Consider the following 17,197-nt stretch of genomic DNA (forward strand, 5'->3'; position numbering starts at 1 on the left):
ACTATGCGTATAACTTTCTTTTCATGGGTGGTTAGGATAAAGATAACATTGAGAATATAATAACTATTCTCAATTGTTTTTATTTAATATATGGGCTGCCTATTAACTTACATAAATCAAATTTATATGGGACTGGGATTAATTTTCATCATGTTGAAGATATGGATGCTGGTACTAGGTGTTCGGCTACTTCTATCCCTTTTTTGTATTTTGGTATTATTGTTAGGCTTAATATCAGACGTGTTGACAGCTAGAACTTGGTGGTTTAAAAGTTCTAAAACTGTTTGGCTAATTGGAAAATTAACTTGCATTTGTCCGGATCTAGGTTAACTTTAATCAAATATGTGCTTGGAAGTTGGGATATTTACTACTTTTTGATCTTCAAGGTTCCTATAGTAGTAATTAAAGTTCTTGAGAGCTTAAGGGCGTGTTTTTTTAGGGAGCAATAGAAATTGTAAGAAAGATAGCTTGGGTCAAGTGGGATAAGGTTATTAATTCTAAGGAGAAGGGTAGGCTTCAAATTGTAATTTTGAGGGATTTTAATTATGATTTGTTGGTGAAGTGGAGATGGTGGTTTTTTAATGGCCTGAATTCAGTTTGGTCAAATTTCATTAGAGGAATTAACGAGTTTAATAGTGGGCATGGCTCACTACTAGAAAAAGACCCTTTTACAACGCGCAAACCGTGACACTCAGTGATTTATGTTACGTAAAAGTGAGTGAACTTAAAATGGTGTCCTCTCTTCAAAAAAAATTAAGCATTTAGGTCATGCATTATTGCGTGCCCTTAAATTAGTGTCTTAACGAAAAAAAAAACAAAAACACGGAGGGCGCTTTATATTTAACGTGCGTCCTCTATAACCGTCGCCTTTGAATTTTAATGAAACGCGCGCTTGTTTAAAAAATCAAGGTATCTGCTAATATATCTAGGGCTTTTCAAACAAAGATCAAAACACTCACTGATCATCACTCAATACACTCTCTACAATCGATCGTCGATTCGCCTTGCAGACAACGTCCCTTTCGACGATGTTAGGTTACTTCTCTTCCGGCTGACTTCACCTCGCCGACGAGCTTGGGCTCTCCTGCCATCATTGGAGACTACTCAATTTTACGTGCCCTAGGTCCGATTAAGGTATTGGAGAAGTCACTTGAGCTTGGTGTTCCTGCTGAAAGAACCAAGTAACAGAAGAGCAAGAGAATAAGAAAGTCGACGCAAGGGGAAGAGGCGCTTGGTATCCATGAAATCGATGATAAATTGAACACATTCAAGGGTTTCTCACCTTCTGAAGCTTCTCAAGTTGAACACAAGGTAACATTTCAAGAAAACCGATGCTCTTAGTTGGGTTTTCTCCTCATGTATATGCTTGGACTTAGTTGGATTTTCTCCTCCAATTGTCGATTATAGCTGCTATTTTCATGGTTTCATCTTGTGTAAACTTCCATGGAAGGTGAATGAACTCAATGTCTATAAAGTTCATCTCTTTGGCGAACACACTCCATATCTCTTTCTTTTTCAGCATTGAGTTCTTTTAGGTGATTTCGGGTTTCTTTATTTTTCACAACAACCTGAAAAAAGTACAATGTGACTATTATGATATTTTGGAAAGTGGATGTTCATTATTTTTATTGAGCTTAAAGACTTACATGTTCAGATTTTTGTACTTATGCACTGGTTTCAACAAGAGCATGATGCAAAACAGGAAGTTCAGGATCACCTACAACCTTCTCTGTTTCTCTAGAAGTCATGACTAAAATAGAAATTAGAATAAAAGACAGTCAAAATAATAATCAAATACTTCAAAATATTATACCTTTTCATTGATAATCGAGTTTTATCCATGCAAGATAAAATAAAAGAAAGGATATAGGAACACATAATCATTTCAGCAATCTCTAATTCATTTAAGCTCTTCTCACTTACTAAAGTTTTGGTTCTCTTGTTTGCGTAGCTTCTACTAAGAAAGATGTTCCAGGTGCTGCAGCCTCAAAGGGTGATAAAGCAACAGTTTATGCTATAAATTACACCAATATTCCACATACCAAGTAAAGAAAAGGTATCTATCTATCTATCTATCTATTTTTAAGAGTACAAAAGTTTTTTATTTTTCATATTCTATTGTGTCATATAAAGATGTGGGTCTTGGGTGCACATGTGTTATAAGAAAGAAACATTTTTTACTTTCTTGTCCTTTTAAATTTGAAATATTATTTTTTGTACCTATTCAACTTGAACAAGATGTTAATTAACTGACCTAAAACATATCTAGTATATATATATATATATATATATATATATATATATATATATATATATATATATATAACTGGTTTCTGGTATATCAAATTCTTTACTGTTATAAGATAAAAAGATCTACAGATAGCTCTAGATATGTTAAGAGATCCATGCTTCTGAAATATAGTAAAATGCCCCATCTACCCCTATGGATTTGTTCTCAATTTCTAAAAACAGACTCCATTTTGTAGTGCTTTTGCCAATTCAATTACTTGAAAAAATAATAATCACTGCCTCTCGACAAAGTGCCATTTGCTACTCTAGTCAATAGATTGCCTGCATCTCGTACCTATTTGTGTGCGAAGGTGAAGCTATCTATCAAATGAATGGATGGAAATAGATAAGGGAAATTCAGTAAATAGATATGAAAAATATTATACTTCTGTTAATGGTGATATTCTTAGACTCACACCACCTTCACGCTCCATGTGTGCTATAGTGCATGCAATTCTCAGCTCTCTACATTAAAAAATAACTCATCACAAGCAGAAGAAAACTATCATTTTGCAAGAAAAAAAGGTAAAACTAACTTTAGTGTTTCTCCACCAAAAATAGCTGCTAAAGACAAGAGATCATGTTTCAATGCAACCCTACTCTGTCAGACATATAGACCAAGTAGCCAATTATCAGTACATTAGTTCCCGTAGGCTACTATTGAGAAGGGCATAATCATCTTTTCACATATGTATCATTACTTGTATCATTGCACCAGGAAGATCGTTTGTCCAGTGGAGTCCCAAGCAACTTATCACTAAATCAACAGAACTTTAACACCACAAAGAACAATCCAAGTAAGTAAAAGTTGTAAAACTAAAACTTATGATATATATATATATATATATATATATATATATATATATATATATATATATATATATATATAACATTTTACTAAAAAGTTTAAATAGTATACCTTGCTTGTATAGGTAAAAATTCTTTATCGCCTACCAAAAATGAAATTTCAATGTTATCACTAGACAAATCCTTTTCTGAATCTTTACACAATTTCACCATGTCATGTGATGAATCCATCATAATTAGCTTCTCTATGCCATCTAACTTTTCTGTTAGTAAATATAGCGGTTTTGCCATAAATCAGTATCATTTTCATACAACATCTCGAAATGAGTCTAGAACAACTCAATGCAGTGGAGTATATTTAGTTGCAGATACTATGCATATTGCTAGTGTAAAAGACTCTAATCTAGTGTATGGTGCTGTTACTTACTTCGATCGTATAAAGAAGATATGGGATCCTGATTATTGCATGTTTACTATTCATGTGTGATTGGGTTGATAGCTGTGGAGTAAAAAAAGATGATTTAGGATTCACGATAGTTAACATTGATAGGCTTGGTCGGAAGTCTGAACCTTTTGTATTAGCTAGTCAAGCCAAACAGGTTTTTTATGTTCAAGATCAACAAGATGAGAATTTGCAGGTTGTTGGATTCACACCACATATGATGTACAAGTATGAATCAAATGGTGAAACTGATGATATGTTGGAATTTGATGCTGGTTTTGATATAACACAAGACTCCGCTTTATTAGACCTTGACAATGATTTTTTGTGTATGCGCCCGGATGGCGAGGGCATATTAGTTTAAATATTTTTTTTGCAGAATAATAAAGTTTTTGGTATGTTTTTATTTCGGATTTTGAATGTGATTAATTTTTTTCCATCTGCGACAAATAACAATGTTCTTAATTTTATTTGAATCATGTTGAAAAAAGTTGTGTTGTGTTTTTGTGATATGGAATCGGATTCAACTTCATATCACGATGAGGACTCCAAACAAAGAGGTCTGAGAACAAAGGCAAAAGCTAATAAAGTGAAACTTCTAGTAACTTACAATAAAAAAGATGTCCCGATTGGAAAGGAATCCACAAAACTATCTACTTTTGAGGGTTTGGTTGCAAGAACAATGGTTCCCATAACCTATGAGTCTTGGTTGGATGTTAGTGATGAAGTAAGGGAAGGGTTATGGCAACATGTTTTGGTAAGTCTCTGATTCTTCCTGTTATTACCTTTGTTCAAATCTGTTTTTGTCCCTTTTTGACCCACTTTTGTTTGAATTTCTTGTGCACAAAGGCACCAAGTTGAACCAAATTATATTATCCATTGTTTTTTACCTTTTTTTTAAGTTTCAGGAAAAGTTTGTAGTTGACCCAAAGAGCCAGAAGAAAACTCTCCAATTGATTGGGAAGAAGTGGATAAACTTGAAACATTATCTATATGCCAAGTTCATTAAGAACCAAAGTGAAGATCCCAAGGCAAATCTATTCAAACCTCTGAAAGATTATCCGTTTATAAAGAAAGAATACTTGAAAGTTTTTGTATCCCATAGAGTTACAAAAAAGTGGGGCGTTTGTTAAACTTTTCTTATATGCATTTGTATCCCATAGAATTACAAAAAAGTGGAAAGTTAAAAGTTTGTAGTTACAATTTTAATGTTTCTAAAGCAGGAGAAAAGTACGAAAGCTAAAAATACCCATGCACATCATAAATACAATCATCGTTTGAGCAGAAAAGGATATGTTGGACTCATTAATGACATTGTATGATTCCCGCTAAGTATTGATCATTTTATTTGTATATATTTATGTTAATTGACTTTTTTATTCTTGATAATTTAGATGCAAGAAACCAGCAAGACGGAAGAGGAGATTGATAGGACACTGTTGTGGAAAAAGCAATAGAGTTGGAGACAGGGGGATACGAATCAGATGTCAAGATGATTGTTGATAAAATTGTAAGTTTCATTGAATACCAAATATATATAAAAAAATAACATTTGTCCCATTTTTTTCTAATATTAGTCCCAATTTTTTTATAGGATGAGCTGCAGAAATTGGGAAGCTTTGGAGAGGTTACATGTGGAACACATGATGTGCTTACAGAGGCCTTGGGTACTCAGGAACAACGTGGGCGTGTACGAGGGATGGGTAAATTTATAACGCCACAACAATACTTTTATTTACCCAAGAATGTTATATATTACTTGGATATTGAGAACGAGAGGGTGGATAAACGAATCAACAAACTTGAAGATGACTTGGAGAAACTAAAAATATGTGTACTTAATGTTTCTGAAGCCGCAAGTTGCCAAGTAGGGGGCGTCATTGAAGATGTTGAAAAAGAACCACGGGATGAATTAATTGTAAGTCCTTGAAGACAATTATGAAAATTATATTTAAAGTATTTTCTTTTTCTACAAACTAACATACTATATTTTGGTAGGATAATTCATGTCTTCTTGCGGTTGAATTTGCTGCAAATGTAGTCGCTAAAGGAACCATAATGAAGTCTAGTGCATCGTTTATTTTGAAAAATATTTGGATTATTACTATTTATATATTTTCATTTTTTAGAAGATTGGACCTTAATTATTTTTTACGTTTATGTAATAGATGAAAACATTCAAGTTATGAAGGAAACAATTTTAAAAGGAGAAGCTTTAATACTCATTCCACTTGAAGATGAGTTCATTGTAAACGTCAAATATGCACTAGGACACATACTAAGTTGGCCAAGACACTTAGTTATTCGATGCTCTGACCTGGTAATACTATTTGCACATAAACCTTGACCGTTTGAATAATTGTCTATGTATACTTGTTTCTGTTAATCCTGACTTGTTTCTGTTAGTATCATCATCAGATACTACAGATCCTCTTTTTAAAACAGACAATTTTCAGAGATTTAAAACCGACAAAGTTTTCACAGATTCGCCCTTGGTTTTCTCAATGTTTTTGATATTTGAGTGAGTTCTTTTTCAGCTTTAGTAAATGATTCCTGTTTCATTCTATATTTTTGATAATTTTTGTGGGGAAAAGTGGTGGCAAAACCTGTGAAAAAACATGCAATGCCAGTTAAGAAAGATGCAACACTAGTGAAGGAAGATGCAACACCTTTAAAAGAAGAAATAGGAAGTAATAAGAAAGAAAAGGGGACAGGAAAAATGGTTGATGGACAAAAAGAACCATGTGATGTGGAAGAAGGGGATGATATGGAAGAAGGGAATGGAATAGAAAAAGAAGATTAAAAAGAAGGAGAAACAAAATGTGACCTTGCAAAGAAGGTGGAACAGAGCATAAATGAAGACAAGGATAAGGATTAAGAAGAGTAGTATTTTGAAAATGACTGGAATGATGGCTGATGGACAAGCTACAAAGGTTGATTCTATAAAAGTGCAAAGTGAGAACGATCTTTTTGGGTATGATAGTTACACGTACTTAACATGGGATGATTTTGAAGCAGTTCTTACAATGGTGAGCAGACCGGTGCTGTCATTGTGTCATATGATGTAAGTGCAAGAAATTTAATTTAAATAATATTGTGTCTTACAACAAAATTTGTTTAATGAATTTAGTGGTTGTATGATAATAGGGTGTTGTTTAACAAAATGAAGTATGCCCCCCTAGAAATATATCATGGAATTTGCTTTGTGAACCCGACTTTAATCTCGCTAAGTACGTGTAAAGGCAAATCTAATAATATTGACGATGCAAGCAGAGGTTTAACAGATTGGTTATCTAGTAGAAAGGGTAATGACATCATCTTTATGCCCTATAATCTCGGGTTTGATTTTGACATTTTATTTCGAGAACGACTGCAATTACGTTATTTGAATTAATTTTGTTTGTGGTTTTTGTACAAGACATTGGGTATTGGGTGTACTAGACATGAAATTAGATACTTGCTATTATCTTGATTCCATGAGTTCTGGAAATTTCAATATGCAGTTGAAGCAAATTGTTGATTCGTAAGTAATATAAATCATCAAAACATTTGATGTGAATACAATAAACACCTATTTGTTAATGTTTTTTATAGGGCAATGGTTCTGTACGCAACACAAAGTGGATCCAACAAAAGGGTTAAACTAAATTGGGTTAATGTTACGGTCAGCACTTAATTCCTTATTGAAATTGTAGTTTTAAGTTTATTTTTTGGATCAATTGCAATGATCATTTTATATGTAATTGTGTAGTGTCCAGTTCAACCCGGATCTACCGAATGTGGCTACTACATGCTAAGGTTCATGAAGGAGATAGTGGAAGTAGGAATTGAAGTGTTGGTCAAAGACAATGTAAGGATATAACATTCTACTTTCATTACTATAATTTAATAGGAAAGGATTTGAAAAAGGATCATTTTATGGCATCATACTCTCACAATTATAATTGAAATATTAGGTTACATGCAAAAATAACAATGTGCTTTCATTCATTTGAAAGTACAATGCTCTATTAAGAAAGAATAATGGATATTTTATGCTTATTTGTTAAATATAGCAACTTACTGTTAGAGTGAAATGCAAGGTATGGTCTTTTGACATGTGTTGTAGTGCTAGGTAGTCTGTTGACACGCATGTACATGTTTTTGTTAACTTTTTGTAATGTTACTTAGGTAACTTGACATGTAGTGTAACTTAGGTAATTTGACATATATGTAATGTTGTTAGGTAACTTGTTTGACGTTTAGATGAAACTGAATGTTTTGGTATATATATTTGTTTTTTTATTATGTGTATTCACGTTGTAAATGTGTGTCGTACATGCATGTTGTAAAGGTGTATAGTCACTGGTAGCTGGAATTTATGACATGAAAATGTGTCTAATCTTCGTTTATGACAGTAGATTTAATGATATGCATTGCGAGTCGTAAAGGCGTGTCGTAATGTTACAACACGCAATGGCGTGTCGTTTTCCTTTATGAAATGGGCTTACTTGATACACTTTACGTGTCATAAACACGCGCATCGTAAGGTTACAACACGCAAATGTATGTCGTCTTCCTTTATGACATGGCGTTCCTTTATACGCATTGTGCATCATAACTGGGTGTCGTAAATGTGTGTCGTAAATGGGCGTCATAAATGCGCGTCGTAAATAGACGACACGCAAAAGCGTGTCGTCTCTCGTTGTTATAGGGTCTTCCTTGACGCGCATTTGTGCATCGTCTGAGCGTTTTACGACGCACAATGTGTGTTGTAAAAGGTTGTTTTTCTAGTAGTGGCCATTTAAACAAGAAGCCGGATGGTTCGAGTGTGTGGATTAAGATGAGCAATCTGTTTAGTTTCTTTCATGAAAAAAATATTATCTCGCTTTTTATTTAAGAAAGCGCATGGGGAATGGTGAAAGCACTTGTTATTGGGATGATAAATTGTTGGGAAATGGTCTGCTTTTGAAAAGATCCTTTGTGTGTATGTGTTGGGAATCTAATAATAACTGTTTGGTTAGTGATAAATGCTTTCACGGGGAGCAGGTGTGGATTTGGAATAGACCGTTATGTGAAGAGGATGACTACATCTCAATTCTCAAATCTTTTTTCATGTTTGTCACAGGTTATTCTCACGGATCGGATGGATAAATGGGTATGGGAATTAGGCTTGGATGGTGTTTTTGTGGTTAATTCCACTCAAAAGCATATTAATGGTATTTTTTTACAGGATGGTGGTGGTGTCACCTGATGGTGTTTTTTAGTTCCTTTAAAAGAAATTATCATCTTATTGATTGTGTTTTTGGATAGAATTCCTTCTTTGGTAAACTTGATGGATCGAAATGTTGATGTCCCTTTGGTTCTTTGTCCTTCATGTGAGTTACAAATGGATGACTTCCATCATGTGTTTGTCCAGTGTGACGTAGCCAAAAATGTTTAGAGATGAGTGTTCAAGTGGCTTGATTTACCATTTCCTTTATTCAACAATGTTACCGATCTTTGTAGTTCGATGGATTCAAATTGTTTGTTGCAATCAAAGAAGAGGGCGGTAAAGGAAAATTTTCTTACTACCATTTGGATGATTTGGATGCTTCGAAATTGAGATGCTCTCCAAAGTATCAAGTTGAAGAGATGCTCCATGTAACGCCCATAGATTCGGGTTAGTCAATTTAGAGACAATAAGCGTTAAAATGACTTTTTGATAGAGGATTCTAACCAAAGTTATAGTATATGTTACAAGGATTCCGTATATATAAAGAGCGCTAAAATTTGACTTATAATGAAGAAGTTATGACCCGTCGAAGTTTTGCTATCAAACCGGCACAGCTCCGTGTAACATAAAAAGTGAATTTTTGATGAAATATTTTTTAGCCTTAGAAATCTAAATGAAAGTAGTAGTAGACATTAAATCGAGAGCGTGTATATAGTGAATGTCCAAATCTGACTTCGTTTGAAGAAGTTATGAATTTTCTAAGATATAGCGTAGCAATACATAGCTCGTAAATCGAATTTTAGATCGATTAATTTTCTAAGATATATCGTGATCTGCGCCGCCACTTCTTCCCCACGCTTGCCACCAGATGGTGACACATGGCGACATTACGCCCAGCATAATGCTAGAGTACGCTTAGTGTACGGCCTCCTCACAACCTAGAAATAGAAGACGCAAATCACTCATTTCTTCACACTTCTTCAACCCATTCTCTCTCAAACACCCCCAAACCCATCTAAGCCTTTCCCTAGCACCTCCTAGGTGTTAGTAGCGAGCCCCGGAGCGCTAGAAGGTCCGAGAAGAAGAGCTTCCACCTTAGAAGTTCTGCCCGCGCAGAGGCCGGTTTCTCACTAAACTCCCTTGTAAGTGAGTTATGCTTACCATAATTTAAGTATAACTTATGTTTAAGTTCATCATCGTTATTATGAACCTATAAATAAGATTTATCAGTGATTCCAAGTCGTTATACTGATTGATGTACTTACGAAGATGATGTATAGGTTGTGATTTAGTGAGTTGTTTAAAGTGGGCCACAAACAGCCACCTGTTTAGAGTTGTTTTAGCACCCTTGAGACCTGTATAATTTTTATTTTATTTCATATTCCAGAACATCAAATTTGTATATTTTCAGAAGGTACTTTTAATGGTCCAAACGATTTTTCTACAATTTTATATGATTTTTACAAAATTGCCTATCAATGCAGCTAAATTATGACCACCTGATGAAAAAGTCAATTTTAATCTAAGTTGGAGGCAACAACAGGTCCTGGAAAAATTCATGGACCAACTAGACTCAAAACTAAAACTTTTATAATTTACGGCTCATTAATCCGACTCCTGGTGATTTTTCTATAATTTTCCAATATAGGGACAGATTGGTAATTTTGCTGAATTTAATTTCCAGCTTTGGATTTCAAGGACTTTTTGACCACTTAATCTATTAAGTCATAACCATAAGCACCCAAAAAGCTAAAAAAAACTAACTTCTTAACAGAAGTAACATGTCAAGAAATAAAAATGACAATTCCAACCACAACCCATACTTCAAGGTACATAGCATTTGGTGGAAAACAAAATATGTTGTTAAAGTAGATTGCACAAATAGGAATTTGGATTTCTTCCACCACCAAGTCTCATGGAAGGACTTTGATAGATTGCTTTGAGGCTTATTGGGTGACTCAAAACATGATTTTATCAAAGAAAAATATCAACTTGATTTATGGTGGAAGTTAACATAAGTTTTAGAAATCAACAAGAAAGATTGTGACCCAAAAACGTTGATCAAAGCATGAACTTGAACAATAAAATTATTGAAGGTGTTCATAAGAAATTTTGACAGAAATTGAGCTATCATAAACACCCACTAAAATTGAAATTAAACCACATGAACCTTCAAAGGTTTCTAGGAAGAAGAAGATGAGATTGTAATCATCAATTAGGAAGAGAATTGACAACAACAATCATCAACTGAAAGGAACTTGATAAATTAACACCAAAAAAGAGATTAGAAGATGGTTTTAGCAATTACTTGGCCAAAAATGGTTGCACTCCCTCTTCCCTAAATCACACTCGTTTTTTTTCTTCCTTCTTGGCTTAATCGACGACGTACACGACAACAAGCATGAATCGTTTTCTTTTTTGTTCGTTATATGATCGAGCGTGGCACATGATTCGATTACTCTCTTTCCCTTCAGATCGACACACACAAGGCAAGAAGAGTGCCGATCTTTTTTTTTCTTTTGTAGTCACATGGTGTTGGACGGACACAAGGAGAAGGATCGATCCTTCTCTTTGGGGGTTACTCCAAATTTACTAGTTAGCACCTCAGGAATCTTAAGAAGATCTCCAACACACCTAATCCTAGTTATCTTGACAAATAGATTTCTATAAATGACACCTTAACCCCTCAACTCATAAAAAGCCATTTAAGTGAATTATTGTTTTTACCCAAATAATTCCATAAATTAATTTCATTAAACTGCAAACCTTTTAATTTTGATTAATTCTTTTAGATATTAAATAATACTATTTTTAGTTAATTTATTCCACTTTAACCTCATAGAGCTAATTTATTTTGCATATATAGTTCCTCGAGTAACGGAAAAACTAGCGCCGTTTACGATAGGATTTTTGGGTCTTTACAATTGTCCCCTCCTTAAAATGATTTTCTCCTCGGAATTAAAAACCAATACGAACAACTTAATGAGCTTGAATCATCTCATCCATGGCTATTTGGTTTGTCTCCAACAAAGATAACTTCCATCTCGCTCAACTCGTGTATTAATCCCTCGCCCTATAACTTGTCTAACAGAAAGAGACTCACCACTCAGCTTTCCTAGATCATCAAAATGGAAAATTATCTTCACAAAACTCCTTGACCACTTCTACGAGGAAGTTTCCACTGAATTCCTTGAACTCCTTATCGCATGAGTCGAGGAACTTCACACACCGTCACTGGAAATGTGCTCAACTCAAATACTCATGATGAAAGCGAATCCTACAGTTATCTCCTCACAATACAATCTTATCCTCACACAAAATCAGTACTCACACACGTTTTTAACGCAAAGAACCTCAATATGGTTGGTAGACAGCCAAAACGTATGAATGACGACATCACATGACTTGATCTCGATCGGATTCCAAGTCAAAAGGGAAAAAGTGTGTTCAACCACCACATTATAACACTCCTCGAACATTTCCCAAAACATGAAAACAAGATTCCCTACCACTACCACAATGTCTAACACAAAAATTTAGAAAAACAATGAATTAACACAAAAATGAGCACAAAAACAGCAAATACAAATGCACTACCACTGCTAGCATCAAACACTATTACACATAGCACACAAAACACTTAGATGAAAAGTTCTAAGGGTACCTCATCATCGAGTCTGATTTCCTCGGTGGTCATTTGAAGTGCTCATGCTTGAATCCTTGGTGTTGTAGTCTCCTTACCACCGATACTTGCTTCAACCTTTGCATTTGGGCACAAGCGACTAATATGGCCCATTTTCCACAATTATAACATACCAAATCAGGACTCTTACAATCCACCTGCTTGTGTCCCTATTTTCAACAACGTTTATAAGTGACAACACTCCTGATAACCGCCTTGTCACCCTTCTCATTGTGCTGACTATACTTCTTCTTCGAGAAATCAGAAAAACCCTCCCATTTCCTCTTCTCCCCACTCTTGATCACTGTACGCCCTGGTGTAGCCAAATCAACCTCGACCCTAAGTGCCTCATCCATGGCAGCTGCCAAAGTGTTGCGTTGCCTCACAGTAGCTTGATACTCTGCCGGTAACCCCTCAGCATAATGTTCCACCTGCTTTGCCTCGATGGGACATTAATTTTTCCCAAACTGTAGCTTTTCAAAGAACAATGAATTGTATTTCACAACCGACATAGTTCCTTTTTCCAATGCAAGGAACTCCTGCTCGACCTTCCTTATCTACCCCGGTAGACAGAAACGCTCCTGAAGCCTTTGGTTGAAGACCTCCTAGGTCATGGCTTGAAGTGTAGCCTCATGAACAACAGATTCCAATGCCTCCCACCACTTTGTAGCATCACCATCCAACTTCAATGATACATAAATAAATTTTTTTGACTCCATGAAGTCGCTTGAACGGAAAATCTGTCTCATCTTGCGCAACTATTGCATGCACAATGTTGGGTCTTCTCCTCCTCAATAAATAGGGGGTTTTCGGTTAGTGAATGCTCTGTAGGAACTACCCTGCCCCTCGACACATTCTCTAGTGGTCTCCTTGCTCCGCTCCCAAGTAACTGAGCGGCTTTCAGCTATCACCTCTCGTGGCTCATTATTCTCCCCCTCTTCATCCTCTGGGAGTTAGAGTCCAACATCTTGCATAGCTTGCTGCATCCGCTCTATGGATCGATTATGCCTATGCAACTCATCATTCTTTTCCTCGAGTTATCCCTAAAAACACTAGCATGCTCGCAACCTGTGTGTGTTTTTGAACTACGTGTTCACCAGATGTACTCTAAAAACCCTTGCAGCTATGGGGTTAATGTCTTATAAATGAACATTGGTAGCTATGGACTTAGTGTCTTACAAAGGAACATTGGCAGCTATGCCTAATAGATAACATTAGCAGTTAAGGACTTAGTGCCTGTTGGGTAAACTCTAGCAGTTACGGACTTAGTGCCTGTTGGGTAACCTGTATGTGTTTTTGAACTACGTGTTCACCAGATGTACTCTAAAAACCCTTGCAGCTATGGGCTTAGTGTCTTATAAATGAACATTGGTAGCAATGGACTTAGTGTCTTACAAAGGAACATTGGCAGCTATGCCTAATAGATAACATTAGCAGTTACGCACTTAGTGCTTGTTGGGTAAACTCTAGCAGCGATGGACGTCGTGCCTATTCCATGGAATAAATAAATAAAGAATGTATGGTTCTTACGGTAGACCCTTAAGAATAAAGAAGATAATGGGGTTGGGAAATTATGTGAATTGTTTGATGATTAAACATAATAATTATATTATTGTCGTTTTAAAACCCTATGTACTCACCAGGTTTTCCAACTTGACCCACTCAGTTTATTTGTATCACAGGTATCGATGAAAAGATACATTACACTGAGAGATTAAAGGAGATGTAAATCATTAGTGTAAATGAATGTAAGGAATGTTTATGTTTATGCCTATGTATTGACGATGATATCTCAATGTTTTAATATAAATAAAATACATTTCTTCGGAAATGCTTTGATTATATATTTATCATATTTTTTGGGACAAATTCCACAATAATATTCTTCAAAAAAGGATGCTCAGATTTTAAAATAAGCATAAATAATTTTTTAAAAATGACCGTGAATTTTGGAATGTCACAGTTGGTATCTGAGCATTATTTTAGGCAAACTAGGAATTTTAGGAAATTTCTAGACTTAAACTTAGAATGCTAAGCAATGATTGTTAGATGAGTGTCTGCTATATTTAGGATGTGTGCCTGAATAGACACGATCACTAGCTTATTTAGGGAAGATACCTAAATTGCATTTATGTGCTAAATGGTTTATGCTATAATATGCATTATATGCTTTATAGTGCTATTAGATTTATGGTCTATTGTCGATCGGATCTGGAAATTTTATGTGTTCAAATTTCTGAACGTTTAATTACAATATTAGAACTGGCATGTAACTTTTCGGAGTGATAAGGAGATTTATACGCCTATCGTAAATAAAGCTTTCCCTATCTTAATTCTCGTCGCGGACATGAACATCTTCTAGGGTGTATAGATCAAAATGGTGAGAACTCGCATCGGATTAGGAAATGCTAATGGAAACCAACAACTTGAACCACGAGTGATCGAGCGTGCACTAGAGGTAGCAGCTGCACCCGAGCCAATCACGATGGTAGGAATCTAAGCAAAGATTCGGGATATGATGGCCAAATAAAGGGAGGAGGTGAGACAAATGTCGCTTATTAATATGGATGGACCTACTGTGCCTGTTCTACAACTCAAACTGAATGAAGAACTATCGGAGGAGGGAAATTACAGTTGTACGGTGAGTCAAGCTGAACCCTGACCGGTAAGGAGGAACGACTCAGACAGAGGGATTGACAGGGATGGGTGTATATATAAGAACTTTTTGGGTGCCAAGCCACCAAGTCTTTCTGGAAGCCCAAAGTCAATAGAGATCATGGAATGGATCTCTGAGATAGAGATGGTATTTGAAAGTTGCAATTATAGCAATAAGCATAAAACCGTCTTTGCAGTCAAACAACTAAAGATCAGAGTTTTAAGTTGGTGGAAGTTGTTGGCAGATAAAATGACATGGGGAGAATCCCTGAGGATGTCTTGGGAAGCATTCATGGAGCAGTTGAAAATGCAATATTGCTTAGAGATACATCTGATAAACCTAAACAGTGAGTTTCAAAACCTGAAGAAAGGGAAGATGAGTGTTGATGAGTATGCCACCGCATTGACCAAAAAGATGAGATATTCCCCTACTTGGTGCCTACTAAACTCTCCAAGTTAGATATGTTTGCTAACGGATTGCCAGCAGACTTTGGTGCAACGGTAAAAATGGCAATTACTTTGAAGACAATCGTTAGAGCAGCTAAGAATTTAGAGACCCAGATAAGAGAAAATGGTATAGAAAAAGATAAGGCAAGAGAAAAGAGGAAGATTGGGGTATCCTCAAGATCCGATAAGAAAGGAACATTCTCAAAGTCTAACCTGGATGACAAAAAGTATAGAGCCAAGTGGTGTGAAAAGTGCAAGAAGAAGCATTATGGGAGATACGAAGGAGAAGTGAATTGTTATAAGTGTGGGAGGATCGATCAGTATTCTAAGGATTGTACGCTTAATGATAAGGTATGCTACGGATGCGGAGAAAAGGGGCATATGTCAAAAGATTCCTCGAAGAAAAATGAAGCACCAAGAACGAATGCGCCACCAAAGCCGAAGGCAAGAGCATTCCAGATGGTCCTCAATGAAGCGGGTGAAGATGCGAGGGATTAGGAGTAAGGATCTATATATCCGAAGAGCAAGATATAAAGTAGCCATACAGATGGTATCATGTAGTGTAGCCTAATATAATAGGCATAATATTGGGTGAACTTGAATATCTATGTAATATTTTCAAGAGATAATATAAACCTTAGTTATGTTATCTTATGTGTTAAATGACTATGTGAAATTCTTGTATGGTGACTTGGAGAACTATGAGACCATACTTGGGATGAGTATGAGTAGGTGTGAAAGGTAGTAGAGGCCTATACTACCGAAAGCACATGACTCGCACTTGGATCAGGGAAAGTCAGAAGGTTACCAAGGCACTAGTAATTGATCAATTATGTTTTGTTCATGCCTGTCGTTACCATAATTTCGGTAATGACTAAGAAGATGATTATTATTCCGACCCTAGTGGTCATATCAAATCGAGTTTGACTAAGATAAGTATGATACGTGGTTCAGAGAACCAAGTTCTATGTAGTATCCAACTTAAACCAAAAGATTGAAGTATCGTGGTCGCCATCAAGTAACAAGCTTATAGTTAGAAGTGATACAAGCTAGAATGTAATTATATCACATCAGAACATGAAGGAATGTATCTTCCATTTATGGAATGGGGCTAAAAAAGACCTGAGTCTAAGAGTTGCATCATACGATGAGAGGTCATTAGAACATGACCCATCAGTCTGTTACAATAATCGAAGTAAAGAACTTATCTTAATTTAACTCTGTTAAGAAAGAACAAGAGTCTCCAATAAAGATCGAGTCTATAACTCAAAGGTTACAATTGAAGTCCAACATAATATAATGAGCGGGTGCAAGATTGAGCACCGCTAGCAGTCAAGAGGTGCAAGAGTTAGATACTTATTTGAAAGAACAAACGAGTTACGGTTAATACCTAGGATGAAAAGATAACGTGCGGAGTCATTATACAAGACCAATTTTGTTGATGATTCCGGAACATAATCATCCTAAGAGGGAGATAATTGTAACGCCCATAGATTCAGGCTAGTGAATTTAGATACAATAAGCGTTCAAAATGAATTGTTGATAGAAGATTATTTAGAGTAAATAATATTAACCAAAGTTATATTATATGTCACAATGATTTGGTATATATAAACAACGCTAAAATCTGACATATAACGAAGAAGTTATGACCCATCGAAGTTTAGCGATTAAACCGACA

The 17,197-nt window shown here is 35.6% G+C and overlaps 2 protein-coding genes across 2 annotated transcripts; one reads left to right on the forward strand and one right to left on the reverse strand.

The window, feature by feature from the left end:
• Positions 1-1,460: 1,460 nt before the first annotated feature.
• Positions 1,461-3,387, reverse strand: LOC122197555 (putative methyltransferase At1g22800, mitochondrial). Its single transcript, XM_042901768.1, has 5 exons — positions 3,209-3,387; positions 2,991-3,060; positions 2,826-2,890; positions 2,676-2,754; positions 1,461-1,568 (listed from the first exon to the last, which is right to left on the reverse strand). The coding sequence occupies exons 1-5, from the start codon at positions 3,385-3,387 to the stop codon at positions 1,461-1,463; spliced, it is 501 nt and encodes a 166-aa protein (XP_042757702.1).
• Positions 3,388-15,576: 12,189 nt separating this feature from the next.
• On the forward strand, positions 15,577-16,014 carry LOC111916471 (uncharacterized). The gene has a single exon (XM_023912138.1). It carries the CDS (start codon positions 15,577-15,579, stop codon positions 16,012-16,014), a length of 438 nt encoding a protein of 145 aa, XP_023767906.1.
• The last annotated feature ends 1,183 nt before the right edge of the window (positions 16,015-17,197 follow it).

Source organism: Lactuca sativa, chromosome 4 (genome assembly GCF_002870075.4).
Source record: "Lactuca sativa cultivar Salinas chromosome 4, Lsat_Salinas_v11, whole genome shotgun sequence".
Taxonomy (NCBI): Eukaryota; Viridiplantae; Streptophyta; class Magnoliopsida; order Asterales; family Asteraceae; genus Lactuca; species Lactuca sativa.

Coding starts and splice junctions, on each gene's coding strand:
- LOC122197555 (XM_042901768.1), bottom strand. CDS start 3,387: ATGGCAAAACCGCTATATTTACTAACAGAAAAGTTAGATGGCATAGAG. Junction 2,891..2,990: donor TTCCTGGTGCAATGATACAA/GTAATGATACAT, acceptor TATGTCTGACAG/AGTAGGGTTGCATTGAAACA. Junction 1,569..2,675: donor GAATATCACCATTAACAGAA/GTATAATATTTT, acceptor TACTTTTTTCAG/GTTGTTGTGAAAAATAAAGA.
- LOC111916471 (XM_023912138.1), top strand. CDS start 15,577: ATGGCAATTACTTTGAAGACAATCGTTAGAGCAGCTAAGAATTTAGAG.